Source organism: Coffea arabica, chromosome 3e (genome assembly GCF_036785885.1).
Source record: "Coffea arabica cultivar ET-39 chromosome 3e, Coffea Arabica ET-39 HiFi, whole genome shotgun sequence".
Classification (NCBI taxonomy): Eukaryota; Viridiplantae; Streptophyta; class Magnoliopsida; order Gentianales; family Rubiaceae; genus Coffea; species Coffea arabica.
This window is the reverse complement of record NC_092315.1, coordinates 5,679,921-5,700,569: the sequence shown is the minus strand read 5'-3', so window position 1 is coordinate 5,700,569 and position 20,649 is coordinate 5,679,921. Positions and strand designations below refer to the sequence as shown.

Here is a 20,649-nt window from a genome sequence, read left to right as displayed (position 1 = left end):
CCACAAGGGGTTTTTATGTATGATTGCCTAACCACAGGGGGCTTTTTTGTTGTTTACCCAATTTTTTAATGGCCATCACTTCTGCAATTCTTCCACTTCAGTCAACATTGTCAGCATAACATTGAACTTGTCACAGAAACTTACATGAGCAATCCAGATGCAAAACAGAGTAATAACAAATCCAGAAGCAAAACAGAGTCAAACATAGATGAAAACTCAATTGTATTTACTTCATTTTAAAGTACAGATGAACCATACAATTCCATACATTCTTCAAAACTACTGCAACATCTTCAATTCCAGCAAACCTTGTTTCTTCCTTTCCTTGCCTCCAAGTACAAAAACAAGTAAAACGCCGAAACAGATACAAATTATAAACAATATTTTCACTTTTGCCTTCAACTTGTTCATTTCAATCAATAATGCTGTGTTTTCTCTCTCAACACTTCTCAGGTCCCTTAAAAGTGCACCCATTATATTTTTCATCTTTTGGGGTATGGGTGGATCATACCACAAAAAAAATCTGCAAGCACCACGTTTCTGCATTTACCACCATTTCATAGTTAAAAGACAAGAAATATTTTAACAAATTCTAAACTTTATGCACATACAAAAAAATTACCCCATAATTTCTGCAACCATGAAACCTTCTTGATGGATTTGCCTATGTCCAAGCAGTCACAATTCGGCATTGTTCTTGGCAATAGCATCGCACGATGTTGTCTCCACTGTAGTATTTCTCGTTTCCTTCATAAATCGAGTTTCCTGTTTCTGAACCATTTGATCATTTGACGGTGTTAATAAATTGATCACTGGCTGAGCTTGAGAATGCTTTGTCCCAATTCTTTCTCGAATGCATTGAATTACAGTGCTTTTTCTACGCGGGTCTGCAAAAATTGGACAGCTCTCTTTGGTGCAAGAGAGGTAGTACCTAGATTTGGGCTTTACATCGATTTACTTTTTAATTGGAAAAGGCGCCAGAATGGAATTCCCTAAAATGCCCCTTTTGTATTGCACGATTATGAACCTAATGGAAATTATACGGTGGCGCCGCTGCAAAGATCCTTGATTGGAACCGATATATAGGTTTAGGGATCCAATTGGCTAGAAATAATATATAGGGACTAAATTGACGGAAAAAAAAAGTTTAGGAACTAAATTGGCGATTTTCCCTTATATAACCATACTCTCACATAATAAATGGGAAATTTGCCAAATTGATCCCTAACATTTATACAAAAAACTTTTTTAGTCCCTAACATTTAAAATCAGTCAGAATAGTCCTTAACATATAGAGGTGTCAAAATGGGTGATTTGGGCGGATTTGGGTTGGGTAAAATGGGTAATGGGTATAAGTGAGTCAACCCATTTATACCCATTTAATTAGATGGGTATAAATGGGTAAGTCAAAAAATGAATTGGGTAATCCAATTACCCATTTATAACCAATTTATTTTAATTTTTTATGAATTCATTTAAATTCATTTTTGCAAACTAAGTTATCAATTTATACCGCTCTTTATACCCATCATTAGTTTTAAATATTTACTTATAATGTTCAATGAGTCTAATTATCAATTTTTTTTTCATTTATACTCTATTTCACAAAATTATATATTATTTAATAATTGAATAATAAGAATATAAAAATTTGAACTAAGTACTATAAAAGTTAATATAAAAATTTAATCCAAAAATTTTGAACTCCTAATAATTTTTTCATATATAAATTTAAAATTTCATTTTAGAAAGATAAGAAAAGAGGTTCAAATTTATCATAAATTGGTAATGCCGAAAAATGAGCAAGTTAACAAATTAAGAGAAAATAAAATAATAAAATAAAACCAAAAGTTAGTTAATATCATGACAAAATGAAAAATTTGAAAAAAAAAAATGGGTGGGGGAAAGGAAGAGATTTAAGGGAAGAGAATTCTAAATGGGTTAATTGGGTTTGATGGGTTACCCAATAATACCCATTTATTAAATGGGTATTATTGGGTAACTCATTTATACCCATATACAAAAATTTAAGATACCCATACCCATCTATTCATGGGCGGGTATGGGTAAATTTAGTTAAATGGGTTGATTTACCACCTCTATTAACATATAAATTATGATCCATTTTTGTCCTAATGCTCGTATTTGCTTATTTCTCCAATTAAAAATAGCACGCCTTTCTCACGCGCATATTTTCAAGGGCAAAACTGAAAAACACTATTGTTTTCAGTGTAAATGTGGAATTGAAGGTTTTGCTACTGCTGCTTCAGTATATTCTTCTCAAACTGAAAAGCACCCGCGTCATTTTGAGGCTTGATCCCTCCAGCGGTGTGGCTGCTGCTGTTGATCCCCCAAGGAACCACCACCATTAAACCCCGCGAGCTTGATTCCGTCACCTTTCCGTTAAAGTTATGTGATCCGACAGCCAAGGAACCACCACCACCCTCTTTCTAGCAGATTGTGCAGGAGGCGAAGCCTGGGCATCAAGATCGTGGGTTTTGGTGGGCTGCAGAAGAGAAGAGAAAAGAGATGACGTGGAAGATAATTTGGGTTGAGGAAGCGAAGGGAACAAATATTACAATGGTTTTGGAAGCGATGCCAAAAGTCTCGAACTTTCCCGATTTTTTAGCAATTACTGCCCATCCCTCTCTTCTTGAAGTTCATTAGATTTATGTGGATTCAGGGTTGAGGAAGACGACGAGACGGGGGGCTTTGGGGGGTGGGATTGGGGTGGGGGAAGTGGAAAGGAGATGGATGAGGAAGAAAAAGATGATGAAGATTTTTGGGGTGACAGTGAAGAGAGGAATCCAGTAGATCTGGGATTTGAGAGCTGTGGTTTATCTTCTTGTTCTTGATATTGTTCTTCATCGGAAAAGGTGTAGTCCGCTAGCAAAGAGTCCATGACCAAAAGCAAAAGGGGAGAAAAGCCCTAATTTCAGAATATAGAAAGAAAAATATGCGAAAATGTTGTCCTTGACAAAGGGAGATAAGTTTGTGTTTTTCAGTTTTGCCCTTTAAAATATGTCCACGTGAGAGAGGCGTGCTATATTTAGTCGAAAAAATGAGCAAATACGAGCATTATGACCAAAATGGATCATAATTTATATGTTAAGGACTATTCTGGCTGATTTTAAATATTAGGGAGTAAAAAAGTTTTTTGTGTAAATGTTAGGGACCAATTTGAAAAATTTTCCCATAATAAATCATAATAAATAGACCAATTAGCCCCTACTAATTCTACTAAAGTTTTTGACTAATTTGCCCCTATTCATTATTTTAAAAATTTTGACTTACCTCTATTAATTGATTTAAAATTTTTGGCTAATTTGCCATACTAACATCATAATAATAGAAGGGCTATATTGTCCTTGGACTAAATTTCCCTTACTAACCTTATTTTCTAAACGAAATTTATATAAATATATAATCTTATTAATTGGACTTTAAGAATAAAGACTTTAATAATCTCAAACTCGATCCAAAGAAAAATCTTCTTTATTTGCCTGAGTTCGTCTCATTGAAAACTCTTAAATGAGTTAGGTTTTAATCGATTTAACCTTAATTTAGCCAAAACTTAGCCCATTGCTTAATTGAATTTCAAATTTAGGTTCAAAAGCTTGATCAAAATCTATTTTTAAGGGCTCGAATGAGCTAAGTTTGAATGAATACGAATTTTTATCAAAACTTTTGATTTACTTTATAATTATAAAGTTTTAAACTACTCTATTTTAATAAATTTTATAAATATTAAATTATTTATTAGATTATTTTATTAATAATATTAAATTATTTTTATTAATATTTTATAAAAAACATTAAATTATTTTATTAAAAAAAATCTACAAATTTAAGGAATGCTTTGGTCATTAAAATAGTAATTCTTCCTCATCCAATCTCCAACCAAACACAGGATATGATTATTTTCCAATATATCCTATCCAATCGAGAATCAACCAAATACTAGATAATTTGGATTATTTATCCAACGATGACCCAACTCACGATTAATAATCTGAGAAAGAGTCATCCCATCTCATCCAGTCCGTGAACCTTATTTTACCGCTCTGACAAGATTATGTTGCAAATCTATAGGTACCGGATCGTGTCAACCCGACACCCAAAAGTCAGTCAATTTTTTTTTTTAGCTCTGACACCGCTGCCGGGCTGTGTCAGCCCAGCAGCGGGAAAAATATTTTTTTTAAAAAAAAGTTGTCGGCTGCCTGGTTGACAATGCCTGGTAGCCGACAACTTCTGCAAAAAAGCTGAGAGCCCGGTAGCCAGTCTAATTTTTTTTAAAAAGAAATTTTGCAAACTCTCCACTTTCTGAATTGAACAATAGGTTACGTCTACAGTGGAAAGTTCACTTTTCTGCGCATAAGAAGCAGAAGCAATGCAAGGAGGCCAACTCTACTATATGGAGACGCATGAAGAAGTATATTCGGGCACCGGAGAAAGTGAATTATGCATGGATCAAAAATGTTATATATTTTAAAATCACAATAAAAGTTCTCTTAAAAATTTATTCATCATCTAATGTCCAATACTTATAGTTGATAAAATAAAATAGTTAATTAAATATCCTATTATAATATAAGTAACTATATGTCATTGAGTCGAATGAATAACATTTTCTTTTTTCTTTTTTGGGCATTTCAACTAGTTGTCTATTAAGTTTCAATTGAAATAAAGATTTTATAATTATTTAAATTATTCAATAAAATTATCAATTTAAGATGAACATAAGTATAGATACATTAAATTGTATTATTGAAATATTTAATTTAATATGAAGGAAAGACAAGAAGAAATGGCAAGAAATTTTTTAAAAATTCATATAAGTTGGGTACAAGTAATTATTCTCTCAATTATCCATCAAGTTGAAATACTTTTATTGTGATTTTAAAATATATAACATTTTTGATCCATGCATAATTCGTTTTCTCCGGTGCGCGAATATACTTCTTCATGCGTCTCCATATAGTAGAGTTGGCCTCCTTGCATTGCTTCTGCTTCTTATGCGCGGAAAAGTGAACTTTCCACCGTAGACGTAACCTATTGTTCAATTCAGAAAGTGGAGAGTTTGCAAAATTTTTTTTTTTTTTAAAAATTAGACTGGCTGCCGGGCTCTAAGAGCCCGGCAGCCAGCTTTTTTGCAGAAGTTGTCGGCTACCGGGCATTGTCAGCCTGGCAGCCGACAACAGAGCTAAAAAAAAAAATTTGACTGACTTTCGGGTGCCGGATTGACACGGCCCGGTACCCATAGATTTGCAACAGAACCTTGTCAGAGCGGTACATGTCTGAATTTTTTTTTTCTCGACCATAATCTGAGTAATTAGCCCTTACAGTGCCAGTTTCACCCCTTCTTTGTCTCTTTATCTATTTTTTTGTTATAGTTTTATGTTAAATGTAGTGAGAAGTTTTGGACTCGATATCCAAATTTTAAATATCTTTGTGTCTGGATAGACGATTATTTGAAAAAAAAAACATTTAACTATTATTTCTTGATATATGTGTAATAAAAATGTAAATTAGAAAATATCATAATTTCAAGGTTTTTTCTTTTTTTGTTTTCACAAGTGATCGCTCATCCAAACAAAACAGGCTAACAGTTGAATCAAACATAAATGCGATAAAATAAAAAAAAAATTTCCGAGTAATCCTTTGTCCAAACAAAACAGGCTGAGAATTGAATCAAGAGCACTATCCTCATGCAAATAACGAACTAGTTTGTGTTCAAAAACATCTTTTTAAGGAGACTACTTTTTTTTTTTAACATAACGGAATACAGAAGAAGAAACAAGGATCAGCAGGACAAAGCAGGAGAGGAAGTTCATCCTCACAATGATGAAGAAGACATCGAAAGCTTGCGTGGTTCCAGATCTGCTTCTATCAAAGTGGAAACGCAAGTCAATTGTAAAATTTGCGTTGACTATCCTCACGAGTTCACAAGCTATACTCATTGTCACTTGCAGCCTTGGCAAGAATATCCGGAGAAATGAAGGTGTTACTGATGATCGATAATTAACAGGTTGAGTACAACGCTGGATGAAGTTAGTGTTTACCCTATTCCTGCTGCTCTCTACCCTGTCAAGAGTTTATTGCACCATTACATCTTTGCATATGTTGATGCTCCGGGATGCCAGATACTGAAGAATTTTAGCATTATCAGCACCAGTGTTTAAGCGAGATTCAGCGGGCTGCTTTTGCGCACAACTCAACTGAGCAACTTAATCCTCGATCGTCTCCTCAGACTTAATTAAAGAGGATGGCCTTGTTTGTGCAGGTTGGTTGGCTCGGCTCGGCTCTTCGAAATCGAAGTGGTTTTGCTGGAGTGTACACAGAGGCTGCTATCATTAAAAAACGACCTTCAATGCGCAGAACTTCTGGTTGTGCGTCTTTGGAATGGTCTTCAATGCTATTTGCAGTACTGACTGGTTCAAGGGTTTTGATGCAGTGGCTAACAAGGGATTCTTTCATGGATATTCATTAATTACAGTTCCCATGATTCTCAGCCATGCAATGCTACTTCGGTTTACTCTACTTCGGTTGCAATGCTGTCAAGTACAGCAGTTGCGTCTGTAGTTTTATTTGGATTTCACCTCTCTCTTGCATTCTTTTTTGGTTCCATTGTTGCTTCTGTCTCAATACATTTACATTCTGTTGGGAACCTCCAGCAGCGGCAATAATGATTTTTCACCATCTCAGCCTGCTCTTATTTAGGCCCTAACATATATATATATTTTTTCTAGTTGTTTAATTACTGACCAGATAATCAGATAGCATCCATCGAATTTCTCCTTTAATTCTTTCTTTCTTTCTTTTTTTTTTTTTGTAGATTTTGGTTTTGATGCTGGTTCTTCATTTTTTCAGCTGAACTTTTTGATAAGAAAAAAGAAGTTTTTTAAGTGGAGTGGTACTAATTTGGAAAAGATAAAGATTATGAATGACAGACTCATGAGTTGGAAAATCCCAACTCATGATTTACCATCCCAAATTTTCAGACAGGTAGTTTCTTTAAGAGATCTATCAAGTAATATATCAAGTAAACAAATATATCAAGTAAATGTTACCGGTTTGTTCTTTAACTTAGACCTCCATCTTACAGAAACAAAACGAAAAAAAAAAAAAAAGGAAAGAAGAAGAAATATTTCAAGCAAATATCTATAATTTTACTACTTCCCAAAAGAAAATAACACTCAACGTTACTACTTTCCTTTTTCTAAAGTTATACATTAAATTAGATTAGAAACACTCAGGAGTTAATAGAGAAATCAACCCGAAAGCAATCTAGGGAAACCCACAAAGTATCCACGTTCAGCCAATTGGTCAACGTTGTTGCTTTCCAAACTCAATAATGTTAACCCTCAACGTTACTACTTCCCACAATTTCACTGCACATTATACTAGTTTTATGTCTCGTATCATGCACGTGAACTACAAATGATCAAAAATAATTTAAAATTTTAGAAATAAAAGAAGAATTTAAACATTTAAATTTATGTCTCGTACTATGGTGGAATTTAGAAATTTAAATTTAAAAAATAATAATTAGAATTAAAAGATGAACCAAACTATTCGATACTATAATCAAGTTCGGCTTAGTAAGAGTTCATTCGACCTTAATTCATCAACTAGTCAAATCCAAACTTGAACAATATTTTATATTCGATTACATTCAAGTTCGATAAATAAGTTCGTTGAATCAAACAAGCTGTTTGAACATAGGGTGTTCGATTTAATTATAATTTATTACACCCCTTATAAAAACTATTGGATAACATCGATCAAATTTATTAAAGAATAAAAATTTCAATAATCTGGAGAAATGACAAATGGAAACGTTCCTGTAACATCTTAATTGATAGATTTGCCATATTACTTGAAAGTTGGGTGCTTAATTGTTAATTTAGGCTGAAATAAAAAGATTGAGCTTGAGTTGAACACACGAACACCTTGAAATTAAAGAAAGGATAATAAAAGAGACACCGGTAGAGTTAAAGGTGGCATGTTTTGACAAAAAAAAAAGGTAGAGTTAAAGGTGGCATGACCTAAGTGAATCCAATAACTCACGACCACATTTCACCGCCGTGGCCCATCGCTGATTGATACGCGAGTCACGTAAGTCAACACCAGTTCAATACGCAGCCGCCATCAAGAAGTGGGGGAAAAATTAAAAGAGGAAAATAGAGAAATTGAAGAACAAATTCTGTTTACACTTTGGTTCCTTCTTCCTCATCCACCGTTTTCATATTTCCGTATACCTAAAACAGAAATCTCAGCAGCCAAACAAAGAAAAGTGAAGATAATTTCTCAATCATTTCCAATGGCGTCTTCTACCATTACCTCACCCCCTACACCTTTGATTAACAAGGTATATTTCAATTATTAGGCGTTGAATTGAATTAATAACCGGAAAAGGCTTCATTTTTTTTCAAGAATCTATGTTCTCCCCTGATTTTGTGAAGGACTGATCTTTTTTGTGTTTTGGGTGACTTTGGAGTTAACAGAAAGATGCGGGCCTTTCAGCTTTCTCCTCACAGGCCTCATTTTCTGTTCAAAAATCCCAGAAAAGGGTCTGCAAGAAAATTGTGTCTGTAATGGCACCTCAGCAGTCTGAAAGAAGGCCTGCTACCACTGGTTCAGTTGGGTTCTCTCTTATGTAATTTAATATAATATTTTGTCAAATGGGTAGCTGAATTTGATGGATTTGTGGTAAATTTTGTCTTTTTTTTTTCTGTCCTTCTTAAGGTCAAGACCGGGATGACCATGACTGAGAAAATATTCGCAAAGGCTTCTGAGAAATCACAGTTGAGCCCTGGTGAGAATGTCTGGGTCAATGTTGATGTTCTGATGACTCATGATGTTTGTGGACCTCCTGCTATTGGAATTTTCAAGAGAGAATTTGGCGAAAATGCAAAGGTATATACTATGAACTAAGCAGTTTATCAATGATTTAACTAAAATTAAACATCTTTTTGCTGATTTTCATTTTGGAGAGCTATTGTTTTCTTGGAAGCATTATGGGATTGAATTGATTTGGGTTGAATTTGTGAATTGAGTTATGTCAGAGTATGAATTTGTTGATTGTTTGTTTGTTTAGAAGTGCCATTGGGTTGAACTAATTGTTAATAGGCTAATGTTTAGGATTCGTTATCAATAATGGCAGAGTACCTAGCGCAAGTATTGAGGTTTAACTTGATTAAACTTGAGTAAAGTGGAATTAGATTCTTGTCTTGATTGGATTCATGTCCAACATCTAACCTATGATCTTTTTTCTGTCTCCCACTTGAAGGTCTGGGACCGTGAAAAGCTTGTCATCATACCTGACCACTACATATTCACAGCTGATGAACGAGCAAACCGTAATGTGGGCATCTTGAGGGATTTCTGTAACGAGCAAAACATCAAGTACTTCTATGACATTAAAGATCTTGGCAATTTTAAGGTATGTGTTTGACAGTGATGCAAAATGGTATGTCATAGAACAGAAGTTGATATTCAAGTGTAATCTGCTATAAATATATTTGTAGTTGTAATTGTAATTGGTTTCTTGATGCAATAACTTTACAGGCTAACCCTGATTACAAAGGTGTATGTCATGTTGCTCTTGCTCAAGAAGGTCACTGCAGACCCGGAGAGGTTCATATTTGCCTCCTTAGTTGAATAGATTTTGAAGAGATTCAAATGTTTTTGCATGGTTGCCAACATCTCGTGCTTGTCTTCCCTTGTGGCCTTCAGGTCTTGCTGGGTACAGACTCGCACACATGTACTGCTGGAGCATTTGGGCAGTTTGCTACTGGAATTGGTAATACTGATGCTGGTTTTGTGTTAGGCACAGGAAAGCTTTTGCTTAAGGTGAATCATCTTTCTGTTGCCTGATGTTTATAATTCCCGATTGCACTAATCTCTGTGTGTGCGTCATCTAGTTTGTTATTAATGTTATCATTGTTCAGATGCTACCATGCGTCCTCCTGAGAGGCTTGAGTTTCCTTGTCTTAGCTTCCTACTCTTTCCTGAGAAGAGGGGTTCTAGGCTCACCCATAGTGGAGAGTCTTCACCACCTGTGGAACTGCATCAGTTTATTTTTACATGCAGCGAAGCTCATTAAGTTCTAAATAGGTTATATACGTCTTCGATGATGATTGTGGGGTTTCACGTTCATCTTCATTGGTGATTGTGGAGTTGAGTTCTAGATAGATTCTATACTTTTCGAGATTATTAGTTGTCTGTGATCAAGTGAAAGCAATGTTAAGATTTTCTTCTGATGGAGATTATATTTAACTTCTATTTTCTCCATCTTAGTCCGTATATTTTTGAATTATACATGTTGCAGAGAAGCATCTGCGTGGCTACTGATGCTCGCTTTTTTCTGTTTTTGAAAAATTTGCTCATTTCTTTAGAGTATATCAGTTTCTATGCATGCTGTATTTACTATTCTTTTTAAATACCTGCCTGCATGATCTGTACTTTTACATGTTTGATTCCAGGTGCCTCCCACTTTGAGATTTGTTATGGATGGTGAAATGCCCGATTATTTGCTGGCAAAAGATTTAATTTTGCAAGTAAGTTTTCCTGGAACATACGAAGTAGTTACATTACATGGAATCAGTATGACATTTAAATTAGGCTGATCCTGGTATCTTCCATTTTTTATGGTGTAAAGTCTGACCACTTATTGATCTTCAATTGTAGATTATTGGTGAGATATCTGTTTCTGGTGCAACATATAAATCAATGGAGTTTGTTGGTACTACCGTGGAAAGTTTGACTGTGAGTTTCCTTAACCTTGCTTTTGACATAGATCATTCTACTTTGCTTGATTGGTTATCTATCGGTGTGATCAAGTTTGAGCTGTTGTTACTTTGTATTTCATAGATGGAAGAAAGAATGACACTGTGCAACATGGTTGTCGAAGCCGGGGGCAAAAATGGTGTTGTTCCAGCTGATAGCACCACATATAAGTACCTCGAGGTAAGAATGACATGTCATTTCGATGACCCAACCTCCTGCAGCACCTTTCTTCTTATATTTTTTTCCCCTCTACAAGAGTCTAATTTCTTCTCGGGTTTTCTAATTGAAAACATCCATGGTTATTGTAATCTACAAAATAAAGTAGAACCTTTGCAACTGTTTACCCAACTTATGAACATTTTCATTCTTGTTGATACAGGACAAGACATCTGTGCCTTATGAGCCAGTTTACAGTGATGAGCAAGCAAGGTCAGCATGTTTTGGAAGTTTTAGGATTGCTGCTAGTGCTAGAAATTGCTGCATTTGCTTTTGACTGCCTTTCCTTTGTCTACTTTGTGCAAGTTTAACAACAGTGTAAAATAAACATGTCAGACATGAATTGCTAGTGAGACTATTTTTTTTTTTTTAACCTGAGCTTACAAGATCTCTGGTACAGCCTCTGGTGTTGTGCAGGAAGAATTCAGAAAGGCTGTCATTAACTTAGCCATGTATACACACACACATCACATATATATATGTACACACAGACACACATGTACATATACATACATACAGAAAAGAGAAGTCTTCATGCTGGTTTAACAGACACACACACAGTGTGTGAGTGTATATTCACATGCTGGTTTAACAGAAAAGAGAAGTCTTCAAAGCATGCAACCTCAAGGAGCATCAAGAAATTTAATATGGGTTGATTGTTGTATCTTGGGCAGGTGTTGGGGAATACTTACTTTTTGTGGAGGGAAGAAATCAAATTTTGAATATATCTTTTCTGAATTTTAGCTTGTCATGAAAGAATATTAAAGTGAGGTCTTCATTGATTTACCATAAAATCATTTTCAGTGTACTTTTGTGTGTGCTTCCTGCCTTTTTGGTTAGTTTCCCTTATGGTTTAAGGTTGAATTGTTTGGGAATTTATGCAGAAAATTTAAGTTTGTATATTTACTACTCTTGGGGGTTGGCAAGGTTCTGATTTTCTGCTAGTCAAATATGCAATTACTTGATTGCTGTGAGACACATTAAAATACAGATAACAACCTTTAAGATCCAATTAACTACAAACTTGAATAACTTAACATGTTTAATAAGATTTAGTGGCTTACTTGAGGATCACTTGGGATTTCTTCTTTGTTGTAAGTAGGAAAATTGTTGGATTGTGCCTCAGTTCAAAAAGGTTGCAGGGATTTGGCCCAGTTAAAAGTATATAATTCAGCTATAGGTAGACATCAATGCTGTTTTCTCCTTGTCTGGGATTCTTGGATTAAGTGTCTTTGAATGTTCTGTTGTTGCTGCATAACATGTATCATTGAAGTCTAGACTGATAGCGATAGCTAACCATCTAAGTTCAAATTGGCATCTTGCCCTTAAATGAGTGTTAGACAAGCGAGAAATTTTTTAAGCTGCAATGGTTTAAGAAATAAGAAATGTTTGTTCCCCTTGACTTTGGTTAAGTAAAGTTTCTCGTACTGCCTGAAGTATCACCTGAGACCCATTTAACCATAGTAAACTAAGAGTATAACTTAATGGTGTTATTAATGTGTTGAACAAAAGAAATATGTGTTGAACTAAGAGTGTAACTTATTAACCATAGTAAACTAAGAGTATAACTTATTACTGATATAAATTATTAATGTGTTGAACAAAAGAAATATGTGCAACGGACATCTTAATGGTATTATTTTTGTACTTGCCTAATTGTAAGGTTCACAAGTTAAAATTGCCAAGTTGTTGCATGTTACATCATGTGCTCGTCTGAGGTTTTGGCTTTGCAATTTTTTCCTAGTTTGTTTAGCTTTTGCTAATCAAAGTTCTGCTTGTTTAGATTGTTTTCCCATGCTAGCTTGAGTTGTTGCTAATCAGAGCTTTTCTTTGTTCAGATTTCTTTCAGAATATAGATTTGACGTCTCAAAGTTGGAACCTCTAGTGGCAAAGGTAAGCGGTTTTTTTTTTGGCCACCTGATTTTCACAGTATGAACATTGCATGTATTTCTGTTTGTAGCCCTTGCATCCTTCATGAATACATGTTTCCTTTCTGAAATTCAATTCAAAATAGTTTAATTTTCCCCGGAAAATGAGGACAAAAACGTGGGTTAAGTGCTTAACAGCAATGTTTTGACAAGTGTTGATTTTGCAGAAAAGATTGTGGATTATATACCTGTAATGCCTAGAATGCATTGTCTCAATTCACAATAAAGTTTGTGCTCTGTTTCGTGCATTTAACTGTGTCATTTATGATTTTGCAGCCTCATTCTCCTGATAATCGTGCTTTGGCGAGAGAATGCAAAGACGTGAAAATTGACAGAGTGTACATTGGATCATGTACTGGTGGAAAAACTGAGGATTTTATGGCTGCTGCCAAAGTTTTTCTAGCTTCAGTAAGAAATTCCCTTCTGAATTTTTTATTTTTAGTCTTGGCTGAGAGTTGTCTTCAAAGATTGAGTACAATCAGTAGAAGAATGTTCGTCGTCATTTACTAGGGATGCATCTGTTGCTTTAATAAGCTTCAAAAATCTTGTTACATGATCTTTTTCTGTAATCATTTCTACTTCTTGTATCTATCCATTCCATTACCTTTTGTGCAATGAAACACTTCAACTGGCTTGGAAGATGATATTGCATTTATTTGCTTGCTTCACAGTGGTGAGTTTGTTTTGGGGTCATTCAACCGCTGTACTATACCTTTGATTCTTCATATATGTTTTCACCTCTTTCTTTTTGTTCTTTCTTTTGGTTTGTTAAATGCTTCCTCAAATGGCTCATTTTGAGGACAAAGATTTTCTGCATTTATGATGCATGAGTTATGAAACTGTTTTCAGTTGGGTAGGCAAACTACTGATTGCTGTGTTATATCACATCTTATTATTTGCAAGTTTACAGGTTTGAAATATCTCTCCTTTTACCTGAATAAAATTGATGAGGAAAAAGGAAGTTAAAGTTCATTACTATCTTATCTGTTTTGGATGGGAACTATGTCCCTTTAACTCAAAAATCAATGGCACCTTTTGTAGGGAAAGAAGGTCAAGGTACCGACATTCTTGGTCCCTGCAACACAAAAGGTAAAATTTTGGCCAGAATATTGACACCTTTTATGTTGTGGGTTTGAATTTGATAAATGCATTTGGTTTATGCATTTGATTAATATTTCCCATTTCTCAGGTTTGGATGGATGTATATGCACTTCCAGTCCCAGGATCTGGTGGTAAAACTTGTGCTCAGATATTCGAGGAAGCTGGCTGTGATACACCTGCAAGTCCTAGTTGTGGTGCTTGTTTGGGAGGCCCCAGAGACACCTATGCACGCATGAATGAACCTCAGGTAAGTTATGCATATTTCTGTTTGAGAGACAATTGGCTTATGATAAAATATGGTTTACATACATTGATGAAGGATTTTCAGATGCCTACTCGTGTTGCTATTTTTCGTGCCATCTAAGATATCTTTCATCTCAGATTGAGTTTCCTCTTTCAGTGATGGCCTGCTTTTTCCTCCACAGAAGATTTTTGTCTTAACTGGAAATTTATAGAGTTTTGATTAGCCGACTACCAATGTACTCAAATGCTTGCTTCAAGTGCCCCACTTTGCCTTCATATTCTTTTTCCATCTCAAACATCATTATGTGTAGCTCCACTTTGTGTAAAGTTAAACTTCAAAGAAAATTTAGCATTGGCTGAAAATGACTGAGGGCTCAAACTTAAACCAGAGGAAACATATAAATCTGGTGATGTTGTCATTAAAGTTTGATGCATCATTAATCCATTTTTACTGCTTCTGATACTGAAATTACATCCCACGCATGTAATTTACTATCTATTAGAAGATGTTTTAGTTTGAGGATGGGAAGGATATCTGTTACCTATGGACATATGGGTGTAAGTACAGAATTAAAAAATGAATAAACAAATAAAGCACATACAGAGTTTGATATTGTTGATTGTATTGGTGCATCATGGACAGTATTTGACTGCCTTCATTGGCATATTTATCACGTTTGGTAGACACTCACAAGTATGTACAGTTAGCTTCAATTTTTTCATTTACTTCTGTTGTATGGCTAGTAAAAGATGTGTTCCAGAACTTGGATCTGAGGCACCATTTTTGTGTTATCATACATTTAATCTTTTCTTGTTACTAATGGCTGTCTATGAACATCAGTTGAATTTCAGTGTTACTGTTCATGTGAGCTTAATCTTTGGAAAAATGATGTTGCATTTGGAGTAGATATGTGCTTACTCCATTAACATGTCATCTAAAAATTCACAAATATGTAGTTGCTCACTGCCTTAAGTGTTATCTTCTGTTATATTAATATTTATTGGTTGCAAAATCAGGGTCAGTCTCTTAACTCACATTGTCACACGTAACCAGACACTTAAGATTTTATGATTGCAGGTCTGTGTATCAACCACAAATAGGAACTTTCCTGGACGAATGGGTCACAAAGAAGGCCAGATATATCTAGCTTCTCCATATACTGCTGCAGCATCTGCATTAACTGGCTATGTCACTGATCCAAGGGAGTTTTTGCAGTAAGTTTTTTTGATCAGTGTGTGCCATTGTACGCTGACAGCAACTTGATTCCTGGAACTGTAGCGTCAAAAGAATCCATCTGAAGCCTTGATAGTTTGTATGTTTCACTAGTAATTGTGAAAGGTTGTTAGTGTACTAGAAATGCAGGAGGACATGTATCCGAAATCCTCGACAGCAGAATTTTGAGTTTCTACTGTCATGTTGTAAGATCAAATTTATAATGTAATTGTGATGATCAAGCTTGGGTGAACCTACATCAATAAGAGCAGCTTAATACTCTCTGGTTTGGCATCCTCATAAGGTACATTGTTTTGAGTTGTTGAGAAACAAATTTTAACAATTACATGAATGCCAGAGATTTAAAAGTTTCACCTGTAAGTTACTATAATCATGTGCATTGTTAACCCTTTTACGAGCTTTATAATCTTTTGTGGATTCAATTTAATACCAACAGTCAGGCATTCAGACAATGCAATGGTTAGTAGTGTCATGCTACTTAATGGCTAGGGAAAGAAAAGTTGCCGACTCACTATCTTGGATGAAATTTGCTGATATGCTCATGGCGTGGAATGAAATATGTTAAATTCTAGAACAAGCATTAGCAGGTCTTAGGATTATGCAAAATCGTGGTTTTCTTCTCATAGGGTTAGGTGAGGGAGACTGAGGCCATGCTTGGTCTGGTTTAACTAATAAATCCAGATGGCATTAAAGTTCCAATGAGAATACGTGTTTGTCTACAGTTCTTGGAAATGATGGGGTCTTAAACTTAAAGATCGATCTACTGCACCTGTTTGTTAAGGAAGTTGCAATTGCTACTTTCAATTGTTTGTAGGATAGCTACTGCATTTTGTGAGAGGTGTTAAAGTCTCGCTGTTCCAGAATTCTATATCTTTTCATTTGAAATCAAGAAGAAAGACTGGAGATCTCATATGGAGCAACGAGAATCATTATGAGCAGAGCTCTCCAAATAAGCAGCAATTCTGCCAGAAAATCAATGTTGTCTGCTTTAGATCATCCTAGAATTCTAGCATTTCTGCACGATATAACCAAGTTTGTCAGGACAACGTAAAACCAGAAAATGCAAAGTTTTCTCTAGGAATATCTCAGCAGCATTGCATATTGCAGCCTACCCTGTCAGGGCTAGAGCATCTTGTATTAAACACCCACGGTCATTGAATTCCTGCATGGATAGCAGCTGTCAGGGGATGAGTAGCCCTTTGATGCGCTGAGAAAGAGACACTTTTGTTTTTAGCTTTTCCAGCTGTTTGATGCACAATGCTTGCAACCAAAAGAAAGAACATTACTGAAAAAGGGATTTTCTTTCCTTGATGCACCCTCCACAATGGTGTCATACAGTTGGTTATTCGATCAACTAAAAGCAGGTCGTTGTTGATCGTGACTATACAGTCAAAACCTACTCGACAGCATAATCCGAATGATCAAGTTAAATAAACTGTGAACAGCAAGAGTGAACACATTTCAAGTGACAGCCAAACTGCATTATTTGGAGTGTAGGTTTGTATCATCCACGCACTTTCATTCTTTCAGCAAGAATCATATAAGCTTGGACCACATTTCAGAAGTCAGAAAGTATGCTACAAGCACATCAAGTTCAAAAGGTCATATTCTTGACAAGCATCAAATGTCATCGATGGATTCTTCTGATGTTAACAAAAAGCTAAACACCATGTGTGTTACACATTAATCCAGGGATGTAAACTGGTGCTCTCAAAATTCTCCACAATTAGGGTTGAAATTCTTTTGGTTCCCTAACTCTGACTTTACAGTAGCACTGGAGATTAATAGAACTTGCAGCTGATGTTGTAATCATCTAACGCACAAGAAAACACAACTTCTTTCATACAATCCAAAGACATTTAGCAAGAAATAATGAAAAAAAAAAATCAAATTGTTCTCAGCAAACACATGAAGCTGGATATAAAGCAACACATATTTACATTATGGGACGGCCTTTGAAAAAGTATGTGTATGACTAAAAAAGATATGCAAAAACTGATTTGAATAGGACATACTAGACTCTGAACACAATAAAACAAAAAATGCAACCAAAAGCAGCAACAATTAGGACATCTCAGTGAGCTGTTGTAACTTGTAACTCTTTAAGAGTTCTGTATTTTTCCTTCGTTTCCTTTTCAAGCCGTGGCCTCATTTTTTTTCTGCCGTTTTGTAGTTGGAGAAGAACCAGCACTCATTTAAATTGGCTTGCCCTTCAGTCTTTCATGCCTTTGTTGGATTGTTGGAGCTGGGAATTTTGAGAAGGTTTTTGTAAAGAAATATCATAATCACGATAAAAAATTGCTGATAGTATTGGAAGGAGGATGAAAATTTGCCTACAAAATGCACGTACCAATTCCATTAGCCTCTGAGTTCCTCATTATCCTGAGCCTTTTGACAGTGCATAGAAACATCCTAATGCAAAGCACATAAAAGTCATGTGTTAGTGTTGCAGCAATTATCACTTGGAAATTCACATCACACAGATTGATTATGTTTTTGTTGATTTTTTTTATGCTTTTGTTAATTGAATTTTTAGATAGTTATTGTGATTGTATGCTTTAGTCTTTCTGGTAAGAAGAAAATCTGGAAACTTTTCTCCAGTATCTCAGCCTAAGATGCACAAGTTGCTCAGTTACTAGAAAGATTGGCTTTATATAAACATTCCAGCTGCTGTATACTTAGTTAACTTCTTATGTTAACCCTATTTCTTGTAACTGAACCTCTGAAACATCACTCAGTTGGTATTGGGCCAAATAGACAAAAGAACCGCGTATGCTGCATTTTGACATAAATATGTTTCCTAGTGCACCGATCTTTCTGCAAATTATTTATTCCATACTTAGAAGGCAATCTAATTAGTTGCATACCCCCATGGTACGTCTCCCACAAGCATCCAATCTCCTTCTTTATCCTCATATGTGAGCACAAATTCGGATGATTCATCCAAAAGCTTTGGGGGCTGTCTGGATGATTCCTTTTCACCACCTGATCCGAATGATACAAACACATCTAAGTAACACAGAAGCAAGAACACTACAAGAATGGTGAGTAACATCTGTTAACAAAAGATACATGCATAGCAGATGGCAAGTGTTTGTGCTTGCTAGTAGTTATCTATCGCCATTGTAGGTGAAGCAAATTAGATCTTGTAGCTGCAAGGGAATAAATAACCCAAAAAATGGTAAAACATATTTCTTCCCTTGGAGAGCAAAAGGCTATTTAAAGTCAAAAGGGAAAAAGAAGGATCTTACTAATTGCAATGGTATTAAAGAACATCTCCTCTAATGCTTCGGCCAAGGATTCATAGCAATTGTGAGCATTGAGATCCACTTTCCTTCCAATGGGAACTCCATCCATATTCACCTTTATATAACCAAGATGACCTTTGTCCTTTGGGGTATCATCAGTCTTGTGATTTCCATAGTTGGTTTTCTTCTTCAAATTTTCCTTCTTTTCGTTCCCGCCAACTCCCTTATCTTCTTCAACATTTGGATTCTTTGATTGGTTAACCAAGCTATTCATTCTGAATGCTCTAATAGGAGGCCATCCAACTACCTGACTGCTTCAAGAAAGCAAAACAACCGCAAGCTATAAACTTTTCCATCAAAGGGAGGACCAAAAAACAAAAAAAAAAAAAAAAGCTTACCTATAAATCTTAAATGCTGTCATTTATGCTGTTTAATCTAGCTAAATCTTGCAAGAGAAGCATGGCATATAAGTACAATGCTACCTGAAGCCCCATTATCTTCCAAATTCAGATATTAAAAGTTCTTTCACAATAGGGAAAAAGGTAAGAAAATAAGGGATTCAGTAACACAGATGAGTTTCACTGTCAACGAAATGATCCTTACAGGAATGGATTATACCATTAGATAACCAAATGGAGGAATCATTGTTGATCAAGGAAAACTAAACCCCCCCCCCCCCAAAAAAAAAAAAAAACCACACACACACACAGAGTAATGGCTAATCAGACCGTAGTTCGCAAGATCACACACACCTAACACTCAAGGAACTAAAATGCAAACAAGAAATAACAAACACATGAAAAATCAACGAACTCATGAAACAACGAAAAAAGAAGAATCCAGAAAAAGATGAAAAAAAATAGAACATCTAAAGGTCATGTCTATTAACACTCAAAATACTGCAATTCAAGAGCACCAAACTGAAAGCAAAGCTTTCAAATGTAAAAGAAACTCTTTTGCATGCGAAAAAAAATGAACATAATTCTAACCTGACTCCAGTGGAGGCAGGCACATTCTCAGCAGGACTAACACAATCAGCAGCTCTTTTTGTACCAGAAACACCACCGGCTCTTCCAGAAAAGCCGTTAGGCAAGTCTTTGGCAGTCAATATCCTCCCATAGTCGCCCCACAATGACCCTTTATTCTTTCCCACCCCACCAGTACCGCCACCACTACTGAGACTCAGGCCTAACCCCAACTCAATTTCCTCTTCATTTTCATAAGATGAACCCTCTGAAGACAAGCCCATATAATCTTTCTCCACTTTGGACACAGCTGATGATGCAGTTTCATTTGACAAACCACTACCACCACTTCCACCACTACTGCCACCAGGTCCACCACCACTTCCACCACCACCACAACCACCACCTAGTAAGCCTAGAGTTTGTTCCATGGTGTGAACAAGAGAGTAAAACCAAAAGGGTTGACAGAAGAGAGTAGAGGGAAGAATGTGCAATGGTTTTGGGAGCCAAAAAAAGGAGGAAGAGGGAGTGAAGGAGAAGTAGGTTGAGGCCTTGAGGTGGGTGCTGATGGTGGAGAGAGTGATGTGTATGGGACCCATATGTCTGCTAGTGCGCCTAGCACTCTAAAAGGAACACTCTTTCTTCTCAAGTTTTCAACTTTTGATTACTTTTGTTTTTCCTTTGCTCAATTTCTCAGACCTCTTTTTTCAATTCTTTGCATTTTATCGCCATTTTCAGTTAGTCAGCAAGTTTGCGAACATGTTTTTGAAATTAGCTACCATGAAAATGATGTTTAGTCAACATTTTTGGTTTCAGCCACAAACAGAGTAGAGGAAAAGAAAAGAAAAAGCAAAACAAGAAAGAAGCTAATTAAGTGAAGACCAAAACTCTTTTTTATTTAATTAAGCATATATTAATGACAC

At 35.6% G+C, this 20,649-nt stretch overlaps 2 protein-coding genes and 1 pseudogene across 3 annotated transcripts; 2 read left to right on the top strand and 1 right to left on the bottom strand.

Annotated features, from left to right (window-relative positions):
• The first annotated feature begins 5,844 nt into the window (after window positions 1-5,844).
• On the top strand, window positions 5,845-6,686 carry LOC113737952 (CMP-sialic acid transporter 4-like; annotated as a pseudogene).
• A 1,348-nt stretch (window positions 6,687-8,034) lies between these two features.
• On the top strand, window positions 8,035-15,786 carry LOC113736229 (3-isopropylmalate dehydratase large subunit, chloroplastic). Its single transcript, XM_027263105.2, has 15 exons — window positions 8,035-8,371; window positions 8,508-8,642; window positions 8,749-8,919; window positions 9,293-9,445; window positions 9,571-9,639; window positions 9,739-9,855; window positions 10,488-10,562; window positions 10,693-10,770; window positions 10,876-10,971; window positions 11,171-11,220; window positions 12,846-12,900; window positions 13,212-13,343; window positions 13,977-14,024; window positions 14,125-14,283; window positions 15,358-15,786. The coding sequence occupies exons 1-15, from the start codon at window positions 8,324-8,326 to the stop codon at window positions 15,496-15,498; spliced, it is 1,527 nt and encodes a 508-aa protein (XP_027118906.1). The 5' UTR covers window positions 8,035-8,323; the 3' UTR covers window positions 15,499-15,786.
• Window positions 15,787-17,467: 1,681 nt separating this feature from the next.
• LOC113736228 (auxin-responsive protein IAA13) lies at window positions 17,468-20,271 on the bottom strand. Of its 2 annotated transcripts, none has more exons than XM_027263103.2 (5): window positions 19,751-20,271; window positions 18,765-19,075; window positions 18,381-18,498; window positions 17,864-17,925; window positions 17,468-17,758 (listed from the first exon to the last, which is right to left on the bottom strand). In XM_027263103.2, exons 1-5 carry the CDS (start codon window positions 20,155-20,157, stop codon window positions 17,709-17,711), a joined length of 948 nt encoding a protein of 315 aa, XP_027118904.1. In that variant the 5' UTR covers window positions 20,158-20,271; the 3' UTR covers window positions 17,468-17,708. The 2 variants fall into 2 exon arrangements, with proteins under 2 accessions (XP_027118904.1, XP_027118905.1); XM_027263104.2 differs by having other exon boundaries at window positions 18,765-19,072; window positions 19,751-20,267.
• Window positions 20,272-20,649: the final 378 nt, after the last annotated feature.